Source organism: Squalius cephalus (genome assembly GCF_949319135.1).
Source record: "Squalius cephalus genome assembly, chromosome: 20".
Classification (NCBI taxonomy): domain Eukaryota; kingdom Metazoa; phylum Chordata; class Actinopteri; order Cypriniformes; family Leuciscidae; genus Squalius; species Squalius cephalus.
Window position 1 is genome coordinate 17824951 of NC_137141.1, and position 27118 is coordinate 17852068.

At 36.3% G+C, this 27118-nt stretch overlaps 1 protein-coding gene across 1 annotated transcript in view; it reads right to left on the reverse strand.

Moving 5' to 3' along the window:
* The window catches only part of sorcs3b (sortilin related VPS10 domain containing receptor 3b), a 54603-nt gene that overhangs the window by 22550 nt on the left and 4935 nt on the right, over nt 1-27118 (reverse strand). The window contains exons 2-6 of the mRNA XM_079852639.1: nt 11343-11410; nt 6512-6611; nt 6251-6409; nt 5946-6019; nt 1150-1214 (exon numbers count right to left, since the gene is read on the reverse strand). Of these exons, the coding sequence (XP_079708765.1) occupies nt 1150-1214; nt 5946-6019; nt 6251-6409; nt 6512-6611; nt 11343-11410 (466 nt within the window). The remainder of the gene's footprint in view (nt 1-1149; nt 1215-5945; nt 6020-6250; nt 6410-6511; nt 6612-11342; nt 11411-27118) is intronic.

A 27118-nucleotide genomic window follows, 5' to 3' on the forward strand; every position in this document is an offset into this window, starting at 1 on the left:
TGCAGAACAGAGCTTGATTACTACTGGGTTATTTTGTGTCAACTCAACCAGAGGTTTTTGTAAAAAAAAAAAAAAAAAGAAGCAAATCTGAAGAAAGACTAGCATAAATAGTGATCAAATTTTTCACCTCAAATTTAAAGCCAAATTACAGAGGCGAGTAAATGACTTTAGAAAGATAGCAGCATTGTTATATTGGTAGGTCAATTAGTAAATTCTGTTCTTCGTTGCATTATATGCCAATGGAGAATGTTCAAAAATGTATGTGTCTGTAACTGAAGAAGAAATAAAAATATCTCAATATCATTTTAGATTCTGGACAACTTTTCTGGAGGTACCCAGAGTAAATAGACCTAAGTTTCATGTCTCTTATGGCAGTGTGGTTGCTTTCCCCAGGTCTATTAGCTCTTGGTAGCTCCAGAATCAGATAAAATAAATAAAAACCCTTCTTCCAAATTTCCCTTAAGCTGAATAAACTATTGAGAGAAAATGAATGTGCCTCATCTTGACCATTTCAGTGATTTTTTGGCTCTGAAATAGTTAAAATTGTCATGTTCTTTGATAGAAGGAAAAAATATACATTTCTAGGTCAACATTATTTGTTCTTAAGAAAAATTAACCATATTTGGTTTTCAATCACTGAAAATGATTCATTGCAGGAGAAGTTTCCAAAATTTGGCTGATTTGACACGGAATGACCCTGTCTGAAAACTAAAGAAGTTTTTGGCACCTTCTCCATTTGCCTGTGCTTCAAATTTAGTTTGGTATAACCACGGCATCACTCATAACACATTTAAATGTATTGTTGTTGTTAAACTGTCCGTAGCTTAGGGCCTGTTGTGTTGTGTCAGGCTCATATCAATATAGCTTAATGCACAACACTGTCCCAAAAGGATAAAACATAAGCACAAGAGTCTGCCAGAACGAAGCCAGAACCATTTACTATTGAATTTACTGTTGTCCACAATTCATCTGTTCATTTTTCACTGCGACACAGCAAAAAAAAAAAAAAGCATAGGAGGCTGGGGAAAGTAAGAAAGACAGGGAGAGAGAGCAAGGAAGGGAGGAAGAGAGAAACTGAGAAAGCAGGAGAAAGGAAGAAAATATTGTGAGGGGCAAAATAGGGAAACGAAAGAAAAGAAAGAGACTAACGTCCACTGTCAGTTCGCGCCTCGATGTGCACCAGGTCTGCCTCTTTATCCAGACCACTCAGAGCCCTGAAAATGAAAAAAGAAACAGACAGAAAACAAAAAAGAACAGAGGAGAGGAAAACAATCAGGAAGGGCTCCAGTGGAGAGGAGATGAAGAAGGAAGGAAAGAGAAGGAGGTGCCAGCAGGGGACGGACGGATGAGTACGGTAATAGCATGAGAGTGATGGAGTGATGGAAGAGGAGAGGGGAAGGATGGAGGGGTAGTGATGGACAGCATAATTCCACTGCTCCAGTAGGAGACAGTCTGTCTCCAGTGAATCCTTATTGTTGCTCAGATAGCAATTAATCACACACACACACTTTCATTTCTTACCTCTTTTCACCTGTAATGCACACACACATTCACTATCATATCCTCTTTCTGAGGTTTTTAATCATCTTAACGTCTTGTCTTTTGTTATCCATATTTTCTTCCAAGTCAGTTTGAACGCAGTCACAATCTGATATTAAATCATTCTTACAATCCAAAATTAAACCTTTCAGTAAAAATCTGATATTCCACCTTTACAGAGCCCTCGTTTGATATTAAGCCCCATTTACATTCTCAATCTCAGATTAATATTAATCTCAGTCTGAATTTGAACATCTCTCTCATTGCATGTCTCAAATTAAACCCCTTCTTCTAAACTTCTCCATCAGTTCCAAAAAGATTGTTTTCTTGAGATCACAATGTATTTTTCTCATGATCTCAACATAAACTCGTGGTGATCTTGACTTGAATGACTTGTTCAGCTGCAAACTGCAGAAGTCTCTGTCCCTCAAGTTGGCAGACAATGAAATTAAAGGTAAAATTGTAGCCTCAATCTCAAGAGTCAGACAGTGATTTGGAAGTGATCGATCACTGACAGACATTGAGCTATATCAGATATATATATGGAATGAGTTCTTGATCAAAGTAAGACCAATTCACTCATCTACGATGCAGAATTATATGAACACTACTGTTCAAAAGATTGGGATCAGTTTTTTAAAAGAAATTCATATTTTAATTCAGCAAGAATGCATTAAATTGATCAAAAGTGACAGTAAAGACAATTAGAATGAAAATATTTCTATTTGAAATAAATGCTGTTCTTTTGAATTTATCAAATAATCTATGCATTACACTAATATGATAAGCAACTCAACATTGATAATAGGTTTTTTTCAACATTGATTTCTTACTGATAATAAGAAATGTTTCTTGAGAAAATCATCATATTAGAATGGTTTCTGAAGGATCATGATACTGAAAACTGCATGGAGTAATATAGAGTTAAAATATATTAAAAAAGAAAAAGTAAATTCATCAACAATGAACAATCTGACCGACATTAACCCAGATTGGACAGGAAGAGGATATTGTTAATTACTGCTTAATGATACCTAATCAAGGCTGGATTAGTACCCCCAGGGGCCCCTGTGCACTGAAGCTCATGGGCCCCCCTCCCCTACCTGACAACCACACCCTCCAAAGAAACACACACACACACAGGTGGCCCACCAGGTGTGGGATTTAACATGCCAATCACTATTGATCAAAAGCTGAATGACTAGTTCACAAGACAATGATACAAAATATTTTTTTTTTCTGAAAAGTAGGGCTGCACGATTTAGGGAAAATGTCACAGTGATTATTGAGGTCAATATTGCGATATGCGATATAGTAAACAAATGGTTTCATGATTAACTTGCTTATTTCTCAAGCAAAATGCACACACAGATTAGTGATAATGCTGAAATTTGTAGCCTATTTCTCAACTGAAACTATAAACAACAACTAAATGCACTGTGTTTTCAAATTAAAATAATATTTTTTAAAAATTAAATATTGTTATTTGTCTCAATAATACAAGAGCTAAAAATAAATGTCATATTTACCTGTGCCTATAACAGGTAGACCTAGGACATATACCGAAATTGAATAAAGTTATCAAACTGCACTGCATAAATTATAAATTAAATATAGACTAATCCTTATTATAGCGCAAAAAAAAAAACAAAAAAAAAAAACCTTTAGTCACCAGCAGTGAGTCATTTTCTCTGTTCGTTTTGTTCTTTGATTAACTTTACTGACAGAAAGCTTTATTGGCTGCTGTCTCTTTAAGACCAGCTGACGGAGACGCTGATCTCACACGCGCCTCGTTCTCACACAACTCTTCACGTTCATCATAAGACAGCTCTTATGTTATGAAGATACTCGACAAAACAGACATTTTGGCATAATTGTGTGTGTTATTTATGTAAGGAATAATTGACGACAGGCCGTTGAATTATTAGAAAAATAATGCACACCCAAGGTGGTAATGCGGTCACGACGCGAAGCGGAGTGGCCGTTCACCTCGGGTGTGCATTATTTTTCTAATAATTCAACGGCCTGAAGTCAATTATTCCGCTTATACTACAGTTACCACACCTCGAAACATTGTTCAGATTATGTATTTCAAGACGTTTGTAAAGTTTTGTCATTAAAACGCTCTTGTATGTAGGACTAATTTCTTACGCATCTAATCCAATGTCTCCGTTGCTAATTCCAAAACGTCATTTTAGAGTTAGTAACGGAGGTTTGAGCCACTGATAGCAGACTAATGCTGGGACACACAATAGCTGACACATTCTCTGACTGTTTTCATCGACTGCAGCAGATTTTAAACACCGATTTTGAACACAGACTGAACGTGCGTTTGGGCATGATCAGTCATAAGTATCAAATTACATCATAACCGGCCTTAAAGTGTGTCCCCGACTTTATGCAGTTATTAGAGAGAGATGTTGCAATAATGAGACAGAAAAGCATGTGCGTCAATATTATTATTTATTTATTAATTCAATTCGTTATAATTAATTTGTTCATTCTTTTTTTATATTATTGACAGATGACAGTAGACTAGCAAAATAAATGAAACACAAAGTCATTTTAACAAGTAGGCCTATCAATAATTATTTATTTGTTATATATTATCTAAAAATCCGTGCTGCAGGACTATCCATTTATTTAGCCTATATTCAGTTTAATTTTCTATTGATTATAGATAGCCTAGGACTATATACTTTATATATTAAAATTAAACTGCATGTTTCCATTGATTGTGAAGCTAGACATTGAAAATTCCAGATCAAGCGCATGGGGCTGCATGTTTTTTCTTGTTTTGAATTGTATCCTATTTTCCGTTATTACAGTTGACTACGCGAAGTGATATGGAACTGTAATGCGGTCAAGACCTGCCTGGAACTACTTTAGCTGTGCGTTTCCCTGAAAATAATGCACACCTTAGAACGTTCTTCAACCAATCAGATTCAAGCATTCAACAGCCCTGTAGTATAATGTAAGTTCACGCACGAAAGATAACTGTATTCTGGCGTGCTGTCTGTACGCACGATACTGGCGCGCGTCTTTGTGTGTGTGTCACAGTCACACTTTTGTCTTGTCGCACATGAATTGTTTAAAAACATTTGCATGAATAAGAGATCATATAATGTGATATACACTTTTTTTATTCTGATTGGATAATTATCAAGATCGAGGCCAAGCCTTGTGTATACTATTTTTATGTAGCAGCACACGTGGCGAAAAAAAAAAAAAAAAAACTCCGATCACGGAGGGCCCCTCTCTGTGCAAGGGCCCCTGGGCACGTGCCCAGATTGCCCATATGGTAGATCCGGCCCTGTACCTAATGCATTAACTAATGTTAACAAATTGAAGCTTATTGAAAGTGTTCAAGTTTTACCAAAATATTACATATAAACAACTTCATTAATCTCAGTCAAAGTTTTAACCACTTCTCAATATCTCAGTCTGAGAAAAACACGTTTCAATTATCTGACCGAGATTAAACATCTCTTTCAATCCCAGACAGACATTTACTGTAACTCAGACTTAGATAATTAGAGGGCGTTAAACATTCATCTCAAACACAGTCTGATACTGAGACCCATAATAGTCCAATGCTAAACTTTTCCATTTTCCCCTTCTGCAGTCACCAAACCTGACACAGCAGGGCTTCAGTGACACAAACATAAGCAGAATAGTGCAAAAAACAGCAAAAACAAAAAAGATGCATTTTATATATATTTGAAGGGAGGAATGTGAGGGAGGAATAGAGGAATGTGTGTGTGTGTGTGTGTGTGTGTGTGTGTGTGTGTGTGTGTGTGTGTGTGTGCAGAGGGATGTTAAACCCAGGGGTGAAGACATGTTGTTGCCCATCTCCACAGCTCATCGAGCATGTGACAGGCAACCAGTTATTGCTATATGGGACTACACCCCACACAAACACACATATACACACGCAAGCTCACACTGATGGGATTAAAATATAAAACCTGATCAAAATTCCACACATATGATAACATGAAGCACGGGGGAGAGGGAAGTGACGTGACAGTAAGATAAATGGAGATAGATAGAGAAAGAGAGAGGGGAAAGAGTCATGGAAAGTGTGTGTGTAAGTTTATCAGTGTCAGTGTATTGGACGTGGAGAGTGGGTTTAATATTGGATTAATTTTCAGTATGTGATATTGTGTGTGTGTGTGTGTGTGTGTGGAGGGGGGGGGGGGGTATTCTTGCAGTCAGATTAATTTTCAGTGTGAAATTGTACTGTAGGCGTGTTATATGAGATTGATGATCAGTAAAAAAAAATTACTCTGTCTGTGTGTGTATGTGTGTAGGAGAGAGAGAGAGAGAGAGAGAGAGAGAGAGAGAGAGAGAGAGAGAGAGAGATAGAGAGAGAGAGAGAGAGAGAGAGAGAGAGAGAGTCTTACCAGTAGAATCGCCCCGGAGTTACTCTCTCATGAACAAGAATCCACTTTTTACCGAAGTCCACTGAGCTATACAGCTACAGCCAAAAGAGAAATAGACACATTCACTGTAAGATCCCTAACTACAGCCAACAAAGGTAATTATCTCGCTCACACATAATTATCCACATTATCTGCTTTTAATTGTTCAGTAGAACTAGACCCTCTCGAGGCTGTGCGAGCGTGTGTGTGTATGTGTGTGTGTGTGTGTGTGTGTGTGTGTGTGTGTGTGTGTGTGTGTGTGTGTGTGTGTGTGTGTGTATATATACCCTCTGATCATGGCTATAGGCCAGTATCCAATTCTCCTGCGTAGGGTGAAACAGAAGACTCATGATATAGAAGTTAATATTGAACTTTTGAAAAGTGGCTCCTTCATCAGAACTGATAAGTAAACTACTCTCCACCTCCGGATCAGATAAAATCAGGATCTAAGGAAGAGAGGGGAGTGGGAGCAAGAATTATATTAGCTGGATATTTTCTATCTGACAGTTTTATACATCCATATCTCTGATGCATTTGAACACACTTACCTTCCTCTTATTGGTGGGACAGACGTACAGATAGCTCAGCATGGTTCTTATCATCACTTTATCCGTCAGCTTCTCATATGTCGTCCCAAAATCTACTGACCTACAAATACATATACAAAAGGTCAATAATGTGATATTTTTATTTATTTAATTATTTAAAAATATGGTAACACTTTACAACAAGCTCCCATTAGACAATGTTAGTTAATGTGTCATTGACCCACACAGACATTTGATTTCACACAAAGCACAAGCCAAAGTGAAAACACAAAAGGAAGAGCTGAGGATTTCTTAATCTAACCTGTGTGACACAACAGGTTTCCTGTGTCATGTCATTTTTCTGCCCTCACTAAATGTAAAAATTGTAATATTGAATTTACATGTGAAGCAGGATTTTGGACCAATGAGATTTCACAAAAGACCCTGTTTCCCAGCGGAACAGAAATAGAAACCAAACGTCCAAAATGTCTTGTTGCGCATCCCTTGATGCCATCACAGCTGGTTAGGACAAAAACTCTAAATAATGTGGACACAGGCTTAAGGCTTTTTATATTAGACGGGTACAACATCATGGGCCATGTTAGATCCTGCATCACCCACATGAGCGCTATAACTCAACAGCACGGCACACCACAGCTGCAGTGAAGCTGAGATTTTCAAAAGTCATTGGCCTAATTAATTGAAGCTGTTGTGTATGCAAGCGTCTCCGTTCCATCGGAACTCATTAACACCGTCTCTTCTCCGGCAGGTACGACAGCAGACAGGAGAGTCTGCCGAACTCTTACAAGTATAATAATGTTAATGGTTTTAAGCCAGACAGTTGCACGATGCAGTGCTCGAGAAGCACACGTGTAGGTGTCGTCTGAAGCATTATCTCCTCGAGTGCTCATCTCTGAATGTGCTGAGAGTGCTCATACTCTGACACTTTTACCATCGGATGCAATTACACAGCCGTTCTGAGCTGTTCAGGTTATTTGGGTTGTGTAAGCTGTAGCAGCACAGGTGAAGAGGAAGATGGTTCTCTGAGCACCCTCAAACGATGCTGAGTGCCTGCCCTAAAACGCTTCTCTGATGTTTCTGGTCTGGTCAGACTCCTTCTCTCTCCTCTGGCAGATCTACCCTGTACTCAAGAGGACATTACTCCTCCTCTCAGGACAAATACGCCTGGGTACGTGTGTGTAATTTAGCAATTGCATGGGAAGGCTGGATACTTTTTAGAGCATGTATCTTTATTTTAAAACACACAAGAGTGTGATTAACTAGCTCCTCAGAATGAGCCGTGATTTGTCTTCATATTTTTTCTACCCTTTTATGCCGCCTACAGCAACATTCATTAATCATTCATTCTGTTATTACTGACATCATTTACTACAGCCTGCAAGCTGAGCTTTAGCATTCACCTCTTTTAATAACATGATGCCACATCCCCCCCCCCCCCCACTCCCCCACTGTCTATCTCTCTCTCTCTCTCTCTCTCTCTCTCTCTTTGTTCCTCATCTCTCGCTCATCGGCTTTCCCATTCCTTTACTTTCCTCTTCCTCATTTCCTGTTTATGCCATTTCTGTTTGTGGAAGTTGGGTAATGGCTTTCTGTTTTTCTCTCTGTAAACCCCCCAGATCACACCCCCCCCCCCCCCCCCCCCGTCTCTGAGTGACACTCACCAGGAGAGGAAATCTCATCAGGGCTTGCAGCCAAAAAGAAATTAAACAAAGGCTTCCTTCAAGGTGATTGCAGTGTGTGTATGTATGAGCGTTTGTGTGTATGTGCGGTTTTGCAGTGATGGTATGCTGATAAAGGATGATGTCATACTACATATCTCCCAAAACATATCAAGCATTCCTTTTAATTACTGCAATATTGTTTTCATTATTCTTTTAATTAAAAACGACAAAAGTCCAACCAAATATCAGCTGTACTGATGATGATCACTCAGCGCTTGTGGCTACAATTACTCTTTCGTTAAATTCCATTTACCTTCAGGTGGTATTTATAGAGTTTTGTGTAAATCACAGCTTTAATAAATGGATAAAGATCAAGCACATAACTATAATAAATACAGAGTACATTAAAACAATTACATTTAAGATGCAGAGAGGTGGTTATATTACAGTAATACTGATGATAACATGTTGTGTTATAATTCAGGCATTTTAGTTTTGTCCCAAAAACTTTAATAATTAATAATTAAATAAATGACTAAAATAAAAAAATTATCAGCTCAACATCTTTGAAGCTGAAATCCCAGTTGGAAGTTCCAATGTGACTGAACGATACAGTGCAGAAGCATAAAAGTAAAGGGATTATATTATTCCAGTAAGAACCAGTTAGCCATTCAAAAATGTAGGGTCTAGGGTTTTTAAATTTAATTAAAGGTACTTTAAATCGCAGTGAACTGTAGATTTCACTGGGAGCCATTTTAATGGATAAAATGGATGTGAGAAACACCCCAGTTGGGAAGGGAATTTTTCAGACCCTCTCAGACAGCCAGACAGAAATGCACTGCTGCAGTCTAATCTGAAACTTAAAAAAGCATACCAAAGTATGAAGAGCTTCTCACAACTTGTAAAAGGATAGAAAAAAAATGTCTTATGAATAGTGAAGGTTTATAAATGAGTAAACGATTGTTCTCTATGAAGTGAAGTAGAAATTAATGGGGGAAAAAAATCTAAACGTGAGGTGCCAGAATGTACAGTCAGTGCTTTCTTTCTCTATGGATAAGCCTGCCTTACACAGTTACCTTGCAATTCTTTTCTTTCCATTGTCTACACACTATGACAAAGAGAGAGAGAGAGAGCCGGGTCATGGTACAGAGCGTCCCAGGAGAAGACAAGGATTAAGTACTTTACCCAGGGGCATATCAGCAATGGTCAGTGAAAGTGCTTCTGAGCAGTATTTCATCACAGGTCTTTGCCATTCATATAGTCCAGTGTACTTGCCACTAACGCACTTGTGGGGCTAATGCAAGAATGTGTGTTGATTTGTAATGGGCCGGAAGAGTAATACTAATTCCACAGTGTTATCAGATTATTTAATTCAGGCTGGGTCAGCAGTGCTGCAGCAGTTGGAAGGTTCACCCCTATTTAAAGAATGCAAGCTTTGTGTTCCTGCCCTTTTCCTAGCACTGATATAAAATTTCCCCTGTGCTCTCATTATACAGTAAACTACGGAGTTAAAAAGGCTGAAAAAAAAGTAAAAACTTGCCACATACCCATGAGGAATGGCAAACTTTACACACGGTAGGTGTACAACACATGATTCTGTATTTCCATGCATTTATGATGAGCTGTTCCTTGTGTAAAAGAAGTGTGCTTGATTCTATTTAATGCGCACTTGTAGTGTACTTTAAATCTTTAAAGTGTATTTTTTTAAACTGTACCTTCAGATAATATAATATTAACTAAATAAAAGTCCACTCAAGCATGCTTGAGTACAATTTCACTTAAATACACTTTTAAAAAGTGCACTGTAATAATGTCAAAATTGTTTTAATAATAATTTGTCATTCTTTAAAGTAGTACACTTGGGGCCCTATTTTAACGGTCTGAAACGCAAGTATCAAGCGCAAAACGCAAGTAACTTTGTGGGCGGGTCTTAGGCGCTGTTGCTATTATACGATAAATGACTCTTGCGCCCGACGCAAATCTAAAATGGGTTGGTCTGAAGTAGCTTCATTATTCATAGGTGTGGTTTGGGCGTAACGTGAAATAAACCAATCAGAGCGACATCTCACATTCCCTTTAAGAGCAGGCGCGCTTGTTCTATAGCGGATTCCTATTATAACGGCTGATTTGCCAGGCGCACGAGGAGCGGTTCACAGCCGAGGAGACCGACGTTCTCGTCAGGGGCGTTGTGGATGGAGAAACACACCCAAATTAACTTCGGTTAAACAGGCGCATGATAATTTGGGTAAATGTGTAAGCTTGATGTATGCTTTTATAATAAACTGTCTATCTATCTATCTATCTATCTATCTATCTATCTATCTATCTATCTATCTATCTATCTATCTATCTATCTATCTTGCAAAAATGAAAACTGCTGCGTCTGTGTGTAGATGAGAGAATCAAAGTGTATGCGCGTTGTGCACACTCTACATTGATTATGGCCAAACATGCATCCTTAAAATAGCATATGAATAACATGCAGAACGCGCCACTGACTTTAAACTATTTTTTTTCGGTCAGTGGCGGAATTGTTTTCTAAACCTGCAAAATAGCATGAGGGAACGTTTGCGCCGGAACATGCCTCCTCTTTGCGCTGAACCGCCCCGGGGAGCGCAAGTGTATTTCTTAGTTAACTGACGTGCGTCTGTGGAGGGAAAAGTCCTCTGTGCGTCGGGTGCAAAATAGGAATGATACAGGCGTTGGTGTACAAAGTCAATTGCGCTGGGTGCAAGATAGGGCCCTTGATGTTTTGACTAACATACTAAAGCACAACTAGATTTTATAATTATATTATAATATATTGAACTGTCGTGAACATTTGATATTACATTTCAAGTTAATATATATTATATGTAGGCTACTGAACAGTTACTTGAAATGTACAATTAAAAATACATGTTAATTCATGACATACAAGTTTCAGTAGAAATGGCATTAAAGTATACTTCATTTAATTGCAATTAACATGCAAATAAGTGTCTAAAACATTAACTTTGTACTCAAGTATACTCTTTTAAAGTATATTATTATATTTACTTATTAGGTACTCTTATTAAAAGTATGCTAAAGTGTAGTTCATTTTTCATAAGGAGTACCAGAGCACTGATGGCCAAAGTACTCAGAGGAGTGAATAAACTCAGTATTTCCCTTCACAGAAAAGGCTTTACCTCCAGAGCGAACTCTCCGTCACGGTTCCCAGGTTAAAGTCGAACAGTTTTGTCAAAATCAGGATCACCTGAAAGAAAAACATGCAGACATTTAACAAATCACCAAGCAATCTCCATTTACACATTTCCCCAGCTACAGCACTCTTAATGTGCTACTTAAATGATAAAATGTCTGTCAGGCAGCCTCGCAGTGATGGATGAGAGTAAATATCAGGTGTGAATTTTATTATCTTGAGATGACAGCAGAATAAGAGGCAATGCACTCAGAGCCAGGACAGCCTGATGGAGGTAATGATGATCAGGGGAAGAGAAGAGCGAAAGAAAAAAACCATGATGCTGTACACATACGCTAAAAACACAAACACGCTCAAGCTGTCAAATGGCACGCTGAAACGTGGCAGGTAAAGCGCTTTGCTCTTCCCAACTGACAAAACATTCTGAGCACACACTCATAAACAACAGCGAACAAACAAGCATCTGTCTTTCCACTGTGAGTTTTTACCATAAAAAGAAAGGGATAGAGAGAGACTTTGAATCAAAAGAAGACAGTAAGTGGTCCCTTTGCGTCCGTGTCTGTGTGAGAACACAGTTTTCAGTATCGCGTCCACTCCACACACTAATGAATATTAGACTAAAAGGTCCAATATTTCATTTCACACTCCATGATTGTTCCCTAATGAGAGTTCAGTCAACAGGAGTATTGTCATTAACCTAAAAGAAAATCGAGTAATAATTCATGAAACGGATGCGGACGCAAACACGACTGTTATAGAAAAACCTATTACAGCCTACCGGTAGTCTGTGACTTTACTAACGCCGCTATACCGAGTCCTATGTTTGTGTATGCGTGTGTGAGCAACCTTCACTTTTCACGGCCCCACCTGTGACGGGACGGCTTCATCTCAGGTTAATTAACCAATCAGAAGAGGACAAACTATTAGCATATCCAAATACAGCATAACTGAAAGAGCAGGACCCCAGTCAAACTCACTCAGCTTCCTGAACCAGCAAAACCACCGTGATACTGGAACTAATTACATCTCTTTCTTGAAAGAGAGAGAGAGGGAGACCAGTGTCCATGGGGCTAAAAATGAATATTAATTTCAAAGTCGAGGTTTCTATTGTCCGTTTCTATGAGGTCAATAATATGTGCAGGGATGTTATGCAGATTTAATTACATTTGCATATAAATGGCGGGTTTGATCAGTTCATGTTCAAGCTAAGATCAGATTCAGTTTAAACATGAATGACTTACTGTCATATTACAGTCAATGTGCTGAGGTCTGTTCAGTCGCTTTATTCTTCTAACCTCAAATACATGAAAAAGCTTCACCATTACATTCATCTTTTGTTCCTCTACCTTCTGTTCTCTCTGAAATAAATGTTTCATTACATGCGAAACATGTCAACATTGTTGAAGACTCAACATTCCTGTCTTTTTTCAGCTAGAGCTGGCATGTCATAAAATCCGTATTACATGCTGAATCTTACAACTGAACATTTCCATTTCCATAATTCCCGTATCTATTTCATTTACTTTATTGCATTTTACCATGAAATATGATTATCTAAATTGCAGCTTATAGTGCTGTGTATGGCCATTTTGTTGTGCTCTGCGTGATACCATGGAAACAAGTCCTGCAAAGACCAATCAGTGTATCCACTGAAGGCTGCTCACTTGACAGTGACAACAAGTAGCAGTGAAATCAACAACAATAGTCGGAGTAAGAACATATGGTATTGTGCTACTAACTTAGCTGATGAATCTTCCAGAGGAAGCTGACAATACTTTTTACAGCTTTTGTGACTGAAATGGCAAGACATATCACTTTAAGAACTATTTTATTTCCCCAAAATGGATGTTTACTCTGTTGCCTATGAACATTAAAAAACAGTATGAATAAGGGGTGTAACAACATATCATGTCACAATATATTGCAATACAAAAATGCAACAATATGTATCGTGGATAGTGACAATCTGTATTGTGTATAGTTCACCCAAAATAAAAAAAATGACTGTGTGAGAAAACTATTCAAGTTTACAGAGTTTTAGTGTCAGTACTACATTAAACTACAATATACAATGTTGAATATAATGTATAATAATGCAATGGGGGAATATTTGTGGGTCCTCATAATGCCAAATGTCTTTTGTTTCTAGTAAAAAGTGGCCTACATTATTTTAAATATACTGTATCTAGTCAGTGACAGAGTGCAAGCATATTCGTCTAAAATAATTCTGTATTTTCAGCTTCAGAATCAAGAACATTTTTATTCTGGTGTCAGTATTGTCCTCTGCTTTGGGTTATCAACACTAAATCCAATCCAATATCATATCACGATTTGTTTCAGGAAAATCATGATTCACGTTTTTATCATGATTCTTTTTCATGTTGGTTTTACTATTTTGCAAGTGACTGAAAATTACAGCCAAACTAATGTCCCTCCCTATTTTAAAAACAAAGCCTTACAAGGTAACAAAATGTAAAATAAAAAAGAATGGCAGACATTTAGGCCAAAGTGGCGAAGAAAAAAATATTTAGACATTTTTTTTGTTATTAAAGATAAGAACAAAGATACACATTACATATACACAACAGTAGGTGCATTTAACAGAAGCCTTCAAGAAAGAAATTAAATGAACAAATATAAAAGTAAAACACTCCATAGTCTTCACTATATAAATTATACATTGATACTTATTAAAGCTACTATTAAAGTGTCTCAGACACCGGCACCGACATGAACACCGGGACGGACACAGGCACGGACACGGACATGGAAATGGCACAAACACCGGCACAGTCACCAACACCGGCACGGACATGGAAATGGCATGGAAATGGCACGGACACCGGCACGGACACCGGCACTGACACCGGCACGGTCACCGGCACGGACTCGGACATGGAAACGGCACGGACACCGGCTAAGGTCACCCAAAGATATATATACACAACATATACAAATGAAATAAACAGTGCTTTAGTTTTTCAGCTACAGTAGGTGAATTTAACAGAAGCATTCAAGAAAGAATTTAATTGAACAAATATAAAAATAAAACACTACATAGACTTCACTGTATAAATTATAAATTGATACTTATTAAAGCTACTATTAAAGTTCTCAGAGCAGTGAGTGGTTTTCTCTTTGTTTTTTGTTGTTTTATTAATAAGGATAGTTCCCCCAAAAATGAAAATTGTCATAATTTACTCGCTCAAGTTGTTTTAAACCCAAATAAGTTTCTTTCTTCTGTTGAAAATAAAAGTTATTTTATAGAATGTGGATAACCAAACAGTTGCTGGTCCCCAGTGACTTCCATAGTATATATTTTCCTACTGGGAGTCAATGGGGCTGCAAATGTTTGGTTTGCCACATTCTTCAAAATATCTTCTTTTGTGTTCTCAAATATTTGCTTTGACTTTAGACATAACCAAGTGTGATTATGTAAACCTTGTGTGTATTTGAGTGTATTAACCCAATAAGACTTGAAAGATAACTTAGTCCAGCAATCAGGCGCTGTTTGACAGGCTTTTAAGTGCATATGTGCGCTTCGGGTGTGTTAGAACAGCGCATCAGCGGGCGAATGAAATGTTTAACCGGCAAGGCTTTAAAGCAATGCAAATAATTAACTTTTGTGAATTGCAGTATCCCGTGAGTTTAATCGTCCACAATCAAAAATCGTGATATCGCTCACACCTATTTCCCCACCCCCCACTGTAATACCAAATTTAGCATTTTAATCAACAGTAAATTTTTTGTTAACCTTTTACCATATGTCTTGGAGTATCGCAATTATATCGTGAGTTTAGTCTCGTGATATGTATTGAATCGTGACATGAGGGTATATCGTTACACCTCTAGTATGTATATCTAAAAGTGTACTGTATGTATGTATATATTCATATTGCACAAAAGACATTAGATGTACATAGTAAAAAAAAAAACATGAACAACATGATCTAGTTTATTGTTTTGAATTGAATATTAACCACATTTTGCCTTTAAGTTGCCTGGAAGGTTATGAAGTCCACATTTTTAAACATTAAACACTAATAAACCTTTCATCTGGGGCCCAGTATTTTAAAATGTTTGAGTGAAATTACATGTGTGATTATATATTTAATTATAATAGAATAATTCAGTTTCATGTTTCAGTAGTATTCATTAAGATCTGAAATCCGTTCTGTTTATGTAATTTTCATTTAGCCAAAATAACATGTAGCCAGTGGACTGAATAACAATGATGCTTAATTGGTCATAACAGTCTTTTTAATCACAAGTAAATCGGTACAGAATCTGCGCCTGCAGAATTCCACAGAAACATTTGCAGATTTTTTGCAGAATTAAAACATACACGCATCGCATGCTCATTCATTAAAGACTCTGGCTAATTTGATGATTCTTTCAGAAACCAGTAAAAGTTCAGTACTTTATGGTCAATTGAACATATTTTACCATATTTTAATCATCTCATTAGAGATCTGAAAACTGCATGTTTCCCCGCAAATAAGTACAAAAATACATATTTGACCCATTAACCATAATATTCTTATTATTTACGGCAAAAACAACTGCACAACTAGCAGTAAAAGTGTTTCCCCATTGATTACAGTTTTCCAAGTGAGCACCCTACTAACATTATTCTGTTTTATTTATGTTGTTGTGGACCATGACATTTTGAAGAAGACTCAAGGCTATGCTCAAAGAGGACCAGAAGCCTTTTAAAATCCACTCGTGGGAAATCATGATACACTTGTAAACTTCAGCTTTTAAGCTGTAACTTTTTAAAAAATGAAATAATACATAGATTGGGACAGGTTGACATTTTAAATCAATTTGTTGACTGAAAGTCTTACTTTCTCCATCTTTCTTTTGTAGCCATAGAATGTGGTTTTCTTGTTTAGAATAAGGCCTAGAGGTTTTCTAGTTCCCTGTAACCACTGAACATAAAAACGCCAGACTATGACAACACTCTTGGTCTAACTACATGAACTGGGGGGTATGGCTGCATCAAAATACCAAAATGTTGGCTTCAGTACAATACCAGCCTCTGGCAACTCAACAAAATCAACATCTTAAGCATCGCATTAACAGCATCAGGCAACCAGTGAAATGAAACCAAGCTCTGACTGTCAAATATATTCAAGTCAATATTTCGTGAGATTCAGTGTCAAAAATGAATAAATAATCTCATAGTTTCACCCAAAAATTAAGTGTTAGTTCAAACACTAACCCCCCCACAGCATTTTCAGCCCTTGTCCCACACGTCGCATATTGAGAAAATGTCCACATTTTCATCAGTCTATTGATTTTTAATTATCATATTAAGAAAACGTGCATGCGTTCTTTTGTATTTTTAAGAAAGCATTTTATTTATTCTTTTTGAGGTGCAGTTTTTCACCTATATTTAACAACGCTTCATCAGAAGTACAAATACAACAGCCGTTTTTGAAATCCTATCCAATGGTTGAAAAGAAAGGAGTAAACACGATCACTAGTAGGTTGTGACGGCTGTCAATCAAAATGTGGAGCGGTGATTCGTTCCATGTGTTCCCTGTCAGAAAACAAATGGATAATTCGGTCAATTAAAATTTGAATTTAACAGAATTTATCAACTTGTTGCCTGCTGTGGTTGTTTTAATTCACATCCTTTCTAAAAATAGGAGTTTTTGGTTTAATATATTCTTAATATATAAGACTGTCAATGATCTAATTTCATGTTGTTTTATATTTTATTTGTTCATTGTTTATTTTGTTGGATTTTAGTTGAACTTGGTCAGAACTGTTTCAAAAATAGTTATCTGCATGATGCCTGCTGCCTTTGGGCTCAGTGATGTTGAATTTAAATGACATGTAAAATAAAGACATGTAATGTTACATTGTGATGTAATGGTGTTTTCTGGAAGGGACTAAAGAACAAAGAACTTTTATCAGCTGAAAGGCAGAATACAAATGTATTTTATTAAGTTAGATAGACATAACAGTTTCAGGTTATGTTTTAGTGTTGGTAATAGGGCTGGGCGATTTAAATCGTGAGATTGTTATGCGCATCTCGTCAGTAAAGCCGGTTCCTTGATTAGATGTAAATCACCATCACCTGCTTTCAGATGGAGCGGCATTTACTACAAAAAGCCGTAGTTAACTGACAAGCTGAGCCATATCGCATTAATTATCGCTGGCGATACGTCCGCGATTTTAATGCGATATGGCTCAGCTTGTCAGTTAACTACGGCACTGTGTTGTAAATGCGGCTCCATCTGAAAGCAGGTGATGGCGATTTACTACTAATCAAGGAACCGGCTTTACTGACGAGATGCGCATAACAATATCACGATTTAAATCGCCCAGCCCTAGTTGGTAACATGTCCCACATTGTCCCACACAAACTTATAATCTGTTACGAACTGCTCCGAGACGAGGGTTGAGAGCCAAACGCAGCTTTACTGTATGGGGCAATCCAGAGGAGTAATCCAATGTACAGGCAAGGGTCATACACAGGCAGGCATTCAAAACAAAGAAACAAACAAAACAGGCAGGGACCAGAGGCAAGAGAGTAATCCAGGAAACAGGGCAAGATATCCAAAACTAAGAGACAAGAAAACCAGAAGAATGCTCAGAAATGCAGTGTAACACTTAAACAAGACTTCACGGTGAGTGAATGAATGAACATGTATAAATAGACTGAGACTAACAGGATGATGAGACACAGGTGAATGCAATCAGTGAATGAGGTACAGGTGAATGTGATCAGTGATAAGTGATGATGAGTCCGGGCAGTGAGTTATGGGAAATGTAGTTTGTGAGTGATAATAGTCTTATGTGGAGTGGCCTCTGGTGGCTTAAGGGCACTCCAGTTGGTGACCGTTACATAATCGTCCCACATTTGGTTTGTTTAATGGTGGTACCCTAGATCCATGTCTTTTGTAAACAGAGTCGTAATCTACTTGCCTTCATTTTTCTATTTCTAAACTACAAAATGATAATGTCAGATTTGAAACACAAATGCGTTATAAAAAAAACCACATTTAATGAATCAAGTAACAATGGCTGAAATGCCAAACTATGCTAAAGAGCAGACCATTGTTGACTGAGCCAGGTAACAAAATGTGCTAAATTACTTTTTTAGTGCCAGTATAACAATCAACCCTATTGGAGAGTAAAACAGACTATAGAGGTTCATGATTCACCAGCAGGTTTTTTGAGGCAAATTTTTTTTTAAATAACCTAGCAATACCACCTGCATACCTGTGAGCAAACAGCGGCAATCTGGGGTTGCACACACAACAAATCAAGTAAACATGAAGACCCATTTTAAGTGGTAATTTTGATGAAGCCCATAATTAAAACCGTTTCCGAAACCCTAAACAACAAAATCACATTAACACGGGTAGATGATTAAAAAGTCTATATGTTCTGAGTCAGTTTTCGGTCAGAGACTTTGTTTTCAAACACTCAGATGAAATCAATTAAAATGGTGAAATGAAATGGAACTACCTGCTCATTGTTCCAATGGTATTCCTACAGCTCAATGCTCTCCGAGGAAAGCACTGAACATTCTACAGAACCCATAGAAAACACTGAATTCTCCATTGCAATACTTTTTCTCGGCAGAGCAAAGAGGCACTTTCATTGCCATTCTGCTCTCAAAGGAGTCATGCAGCACATTGTGACTTTTGTTTCTCTCTGGTGGACTTCACAGCTCATATCTCAGTATTTTTGGCACTAATTTGTTTCTGTGTACTGTAATACACCCGCGGAGTTAGTGCCAAACTGAAATTTATGCTCACAATTTAAATAAAAAACAAAGGACAGAGGAATCTTTATTCTCTCATAAATCCAGTGATCATGAACAGACTGGGGTATAATATATCAGTTTAGCTCTAGTGGAATTGAAACAATCAGTTTCAATGTGTTCTTGGAGTGTGCTGAATATCAATCCAACATTCCTTACTTTTTCATTTTACCCTCTCTTTTCATTCCCTTTCATGGTGTTTCCTCCTCAATTTGTCTTCTATTGCTCTCTGAGTATCGTGTTTAGAAGCTGCCATATGAATCAATAAACCTCAAGACATTAAAATATGTTGCAAAATGGAGGGAAGGGATGGAATGAAAAAGTAGAATTGATTTTTTAAATGGTTTATTATAAAAGACAGCTGTATTACTGTATGCTTCATATATCTGAATATAGTATAACAATAAAAAAGGTGGGGATGTTGAATGGAAGTATCATAAATTCAGCGGGAGTAATCAAATCTTAGTGCATGTTTGTGTTTGTGTCCAGGGGTTTATTTGGGGCTGTAGGGTCTCATACTCTAATGATAACCCATCAAGGTAAATGAAAGACTCTCTGTATTTTGTGTTTGCGACTATGTCAGAGTTCTCACAGCATCATTAGAACTGCAGACACTCTTAGCATGAAATAGAGTTTATGGGGATAATATACACAATAGATGAATTTCAAGAATGAGTTTGCGCTTTGGGGAGAGACGCATTTTCTCATCAGTCAAATAAGCGAAAGATGTGTGCTCTCACACACATACATACACACCTAGAAAAGGAGAATACTTATTCATATTTATGTTTTATTAATGCTCACTGCTTTGCCTTTGGAAAAACCACAAATCATTGCATAGCTCGATTCTGCCTCGCTGGAAATTTCAATCATTTTCACACACTTCTGGATCTTTTTTTGTGTTTATTCAACAGAAGGCCTGGGGGCCACACAGGACCATAATAAAACTCTGTACATTATCCCGCTCCTTAAACTTAATCCTCAAGTACACATCTGCATATGAATATACATGTATGAATATAAATGACCTTCATAGATATCCCTCAGAGATGATCCTCACTTAGAGCGCAAGCAGGTGCACATTTCCGCACACATTCATACACAACACACATACACACGTTGTGCACAAAGTTTCTGCTGAGGGCAGCAGCCTTCATAACGCTGGCAACAGCTGGGAGGTTTATTTTACTGCATGATATAAAAAGAAACCTTCATGTAAGCATACACATAAACACACACATATATAAATCTTTATGTGTAACCAAACTTAGACATTTTGTGCAGCTATACGGCTTTATATTGTATTCTTGTGCTTGTACTTTTTGCTTTGTTTATTTTTGAGTGTTTCTACAGCTTAGAGAACTGGGCAAGTGTTTTGGTTGCAAAACTCCTTGAATCTTAAGTCATGTTCCATGCTCCGTTTTTCAGACGAATTACTGGCATATGAGCTTCTGCCAACATACATACACATGCATAACCATAAAGCTCGTACTAGGGGTACTGTGTTTTGCTATACTTATGATAGTGTATTCACAGATGTCCTCTTAAAACTCATTTTTGAGAAAGGTATCACGTGAAATAAACATCCATATCTTAATTAAATTCAGAGCCGTTTCACTGTCAACAAACAACATACAGTGAGTTGAATTTCAATAAACATTAATACTAATGACAATGGTATTCCATATGCAAGGACTGCACGTGTGCATACTTTATGAAAAAAAGTACATAAATGTCAAGGGCAACCCATTATAGAAAACACATTAAACTGCCAGTAAGAACAAGTAAAAATTTCGTTGACAGCTAAATAAATGCTTTATGAAAATATCATCATCTAGCTGTCAAAAAAAAAAAAAAAACTATAACAAACACAAAGCTGAAAGGATTTTCCAAATGCGTGATTTACTAAGCAAGATAAATATAGTTTACCCAAGAAAGCTTAAGTAAACATATGAAAATACATCAATAATTCTCTAAATGTACTAACTTTAGACTAATGTGCAATGTTTCTAAACTAAAGCACGTGACAGGACTCACAGAACAGCTTGACTGAACAGGAATGTGTTTATTTCTTATACATTTAACCACCCATAAGAGCATTTTGATTATTGATGTATATACTGACAGACTTAAAATTAAATTTCTTTTTGTGGCATTTCTAACGAAACATAGTGGACTAATATTGAACCCAGAGATCTGGACTGGAGTTATTGGTTTGTCAAGACTAAATAAGAATTAAAATGTTTCAAAACTACGTGCCTATACTTCGTTCTTGGTGCATTTACTTTTTTTTTCTGCTATGGGCAGATAGCTTTGTTTGGAAGCCCAATTGAACAACATTGAAACAATGAAACAACCCTTTCTGCCAACAACTGAATATTTCTTTTGACAACAACTGTGACATGCGACTGATTACAACAGACAATAATGTAGACTTGTTCTCCTCAGTTAAAAAAAGTCTATATGGCAATCATACAGCATTGGAATTTAATTTGGAACATTAAAAATATACAATTCATCATGCTGTTTTTAAAACAATGTATTGTTAAAACACTTACATGTATAAGTGCTTAAACATGAATGCAGGTTTTACACTTCAGTGGAATGACCTAATTAGACTTTCATTGTAAGAGCATTACAATGCGTAAATAAATGCACAATTTAGTTTAACAGAGAGACAAGTCAAAATTATTTTCTTAAAACAATCCAATTTTAGTCCTTTAGTCTTCAGACTAATGCCTTCAGTGACCATTTGATGTATAGGGGGTGTATCTGCATGTAAAAGAAAAAAGCAGTAAATAGAATCTGCATTTAAAGAAGTAAGCCTTTTCTCCTTCACAAAATCAATGTGCTTTTGAGTGTTTCTTTGTCCACAATAATAGGACTGTCTGTCCTGTGAGACCATGTCACCTCAAAGATAATAAAACCACTGAAGAACCCTATGAGATACAGATCTCAACTATTCACCCATGCAGAGAAGGCCAATGCTAATCCTACACACAAGTAAGTGGTGCTGTCTTAAATGTCTCAACAAAAAAAAAACTGTAAACATTTCTAGTGACAAAAAAAAAAAAAAACCCTAAACCAAACTGATGCATGAGCCAAGATAATCAAATTATATTGATATTAAACTATGGTGTAGAGTTCTTCAGTAACACTTTGCAATAAGTTCCATTTGTTAACATTAGTTAACTACATTAATTAACATGAACTAACACTGAAAAATTATTCTAAAGCATTCATTGATCTTAGTTAATGTTAATATATATTACTAAAATTAAAAGTTGTATATTTTACCATTAATTAATGGACCTGAGGTGACATAAATGAACATCTGTATTTTTATTAACTTTAACAAGGGATAATAAATGCTGTAACAAATTAATTTCTCATTGTTAGTTAATGCATTAAAAAAACTGTTAACTAATGGGACCTTATTGTAGAGTTACCAGTTCTTCTATATTCAATTAAAAAATATATATTCCAAAAATACAAAACTATAGTAATAGATTTAACCTAAATTACATTTGAAATTACTTTTGAACAGGGTAAAAAAGGAAACCACTTTAACTGGCTACTTAATATTTAAGCAATGCTTTTCATATTTTAAGGCGTACAAAAGCTGAATTATAGACTGATATCATAATGCTCCTAATTTAATCAAGTGAAATTATTTATTTTAAGGAAAATCAAAGTAAACTGCACCCCCTAATGGTTTTGTACTAGTGTAGAGTTACTTGTGTAACAGAGCCTACATGTAATATTTATCTATAGAGCATTTTAGTTTGTTTAAACAACAACAAAAATTACAGAGTTAGACTGACAATTTCCTCTATAATGACTGCTTGCAGCACATCATATGAACAATGAGCAAAAACAAAAGTATTATTAATATTTTGCATTCTAATAAAAAGTCAGATGTTAAAAGGATAAACAATGAGCTGTTTAGCTCCCTGAACAACATGCTGTGAGATTATTGGCCCATATAAAGTGATAAATATTAATGGCTCCTCTCCACAAAATGTTAAACAGAGGTGTTAGTCATTTTTAAAAGGATGTAGCCTTTTAGAGGAGATTTCTTTTTCAGACCTGACACAGAGCATTAGCACAAGCTGTCACTGGGGTTAAAGGGCTAGAAATATGAGTGAAAGTTTTGCCACTGAGGTAAAAATAGATTGAACTGAGCTGTCATCTGAACAAAGTCAAAACAAAGAGAATGAGTAAAAAAAAAGTTGCGTCATTAGCATTAAAGACACCGAAGGGTTTTTACTTTGACTTGAACGTATCTCTGCTCCCTCTTAACACCGTTTCTGTGATGTCACTTCCTTTCTGTGGCAGAATTGGGTTATAATAGCCTGCTCTCTAAATTTTCTGTGACCTCTGTTATGCTTTTTTTTTTTTTTTTTTTGATCTGACTTCCTTTGTTTCTTTGGCTTCCTTTGCTCCTCTCCATGTCTTTCACAGCCGTTCTCCAGAGTCTGGATACCCACTCGACCTCCGCTGCCTCTGCCTTTAATTAAAAAGACAGAGAGACAAGCTGACTCTCTACAGACCAATAATTAGACACACACACACGGATACACACAGGTCTCAAAGACATTCACAGGCATACACACATCAGTGCCAAACACGTATACACACACACACACACACAATACCCAAGCACTCTTGCACACACAGAATCGCACACACACTCTCTAAAGACCAATGACAAATGCTCTCATCTCTCATCTCCAGGTCACTTCTGACACTTGCTCTCTACATCCCTGGAAAGTGTACAATGACCACAATTAATCTGCATGCTCATTAATATTCAGTACTGAGACAAAGCCTGGATGGCTCATAATGAATAAATCTGTCACTGCGAATCCCATTGGAAGGAAAAACAGGTCACTGGTCTGCATACATTTGAATGTGAAGGGTACATGGGCGCTTTCACGTATCTTATTATTATTGAGCACATTTTATTATTGAGATATACAGTGGCCCCAAAAATGTATTTGGACACTTAATCAACTCTATGTGTCGAAAACGTCTCTATATAATGGCGTTTATTTGAAAGAAATATAGTTCAAAAATTTTAAGCTTGTTAAATTTCAAATCAATAAAGATATAATTCAGAAAGAAGACCAAACTGACTTCATACATCCTCTAAAATTGACCCAAATTGAAACTCAGGGGCAAAATAAAATATAGCCTAGTTTATAAAATATATTGCATTCTTTATTCGTTAACTAACTATTTTCATAGTTTCACTATTTTATTTTTACTGTTACTTTAATGCATATTTAGTTATTTTGATTATAATCATAAAGCGCACTAAATTAAAGTCAAAGCATGCCAAGAAAATTAGAGTATATGGGAATGTGCCCTGTCAGCACATACAACTTCATCTGGGAAAAAGAAATCATAAATCTTACATGTAGTACATACATTTCCATCACTCTTTATAGTCTAATATTATTAGTATTGTATAATTATTAATATAGATAGAATGTTATAAAAAAAACACCACATGAGCATGATTTACCATTGAGTTACTCATGTTCACTTTGACAAATGAAAACAAAGAGAAGGGAGGTTATTTGAAGTCATTTAAGCTGTTTGTGCTTCATTTTCTTATCCATATATAATGTAAAATTTTCTAGTTATACTGTTTTTTTCTGGATTCTTTTGGGATTTGGGTTTATTGTGATTTTTGGTTGTAACTGCACCTGAGTTTTCATACATTTTGCACTTCTGTAGGCTCTATGCATGTCATGGCCTGTCACGGGTAAAAGGCTATAGAAAGACCAAGGACATATTTAGCACATTCAATATACAGATTTTATAAATCAGAAATATGATGTTCTTCCCACCTCTGAAAATCCATTTTTGGTCAACCTCGAATTTAAAGGGGTGGTTGAATAATTTCACTTTTCTAACTTTAGTTAGTGTGTAATGTTGCTGTTTGAGCATAAACAACATCTGCAAAGTTACAACGCTCAAAGTTCAAAGCAAAGGAAGATATTTTCTTTTTTAAAAATTGCTTTTTAAGGACTACAACAAACAGCTGGTAGGGAATACACAACATTCTTCCCGGGTTAGTGACATCACAAACCCCCCGGGAACGTGATTTATAGATTATCAAGACAGAATATGCTAATCAATGACTAGAAGATAACTAAGCTACATAAATTCATCAACTAACCATTGAGAAATGGTGTCTATATGTTGTCACTTCTTCTTGAGTCTCTCTATCTTTCTGACTCCGGTTTGAACATAAAAGGCTAAAAGTTTTTGAAATTTTCAGTGCATGTCTGAGTGAAGCAAAAGGACACAAGCTCTTGAAGCTCCGCCCTCTGTGCTGGGAGCAGCAGCTCATTTGCATTTAAAGGAACAGACAAAAACGGTGCGTTTTTACTCACCCTCAAAAATGGACAACTTTAACATGCTATATAAAATATATGTGGGGTATTTTGAGCTAAAACTTCACATACACACTCTGGGGACATTAAAGACTTATTTTACATCTAGTGAAAAGGGCATTATACCACCCCTTTAAAGAAGCAACATTTACAGATAAACAAAAACATAATCAGATTTAAATGACTGAATTGGCACAAAGTGTTGTACTGCAGTCCCCTTTACAGAAGTGACAGTCAGAAATTTGAGCTTGACTGAACTTACCATCACCACCACATTTGTGAGTTTCAGCAAATATTTGAGTGATGGAGTTTTGCAAATGTGTGCATATAGCAGGATAACCTGAAAAGAAGATCAAGAGTATCACACGTCTAATTATTTCGGTTTAAGGATGACTTTAAGGAACCATAATATTAAAAGATTGTCAAGCTTTACAACGATATTTTTTACAATGACAAAAGGAAGAATTTTTAATTGTAGATATTTATAATCCTTGGCTTCAGAAATGTTAAGAGTTGGGCTGTTTTTTCCACTTTCCCTTGAATTTGTCCATAAATCTCTGTGCTGAGCAAATGACAAATTATTTTAGCTTCAAATTTATATTGGTACTGGATATTCGTATACTTTGGAATGGCTGTGTCTCATAAATCATAGGATTTTAAAATGATTAGTAAGTGACACAATACATGAATCTGTAAAACATGGAGTTTAACAAAATATATTCGCATTGCTCTGGTAGATTCTAATAATGATTATGAGATTTCAGGGTTTGAGAGAATAAATCCTGAGGTTATGCAACCAGCTCAGCACATTAGGTGACAAATTAATGTGCAGATTCACTTGATCATATGATTCAGGTAAATGGATATGACTTGCTGTCTGTAAACAGTTGGACAGAAGCTGTAAAATCCCCACCTGGACTAGTAAGTTTTGGGAAGTTATGGCGGTGGCTAATATAAAACATATAGGTAGGCTAACTCTACCTTAGATTGCATGAGCATTCATTCAAGAATTTAATTTTAGTATTAAAGCATAGTTTGTTGAAACTTCTATCATTTTTCATCATCTTTGAACAAATGAAAGAAAAGGGAATATAAACATTTTTAATATACAGTTCAAAGGTTTGGGAACAGAAAGATGAATAATTTTGTTCAGCAAGGATGCATTAAATTGATAAAAATGGACAATAAAGATTTTTTATAATGTTACAAAATATATATATTTTTTATATATTAATGCTGTTCTTATGAACTTTCTATTCCATCCTGAAAGACAGCACAATGGTTTTCAACATTGATAATAATAAATGTTTCTTGAGCACCAAATCCGCATATTAGAATGATTTCTGAAGTATTCGGTCAGAATATATAAGTTTTAACAATATTTTATAATATTGTTTTACTTTATTCTTGGTAAAATAAATGCAGCCTTGGTGCACCAATGTTCTACATATTTTTTTAAACTATTGAAAAAAAAATAGTACTTTTTTAAATAAACTTTTTTGAAGTGCCAGCAGTGACTTGCCGCAAAACTAAAACATTGACTTCCTCTCAAACCACCCTAATATTGAAAAG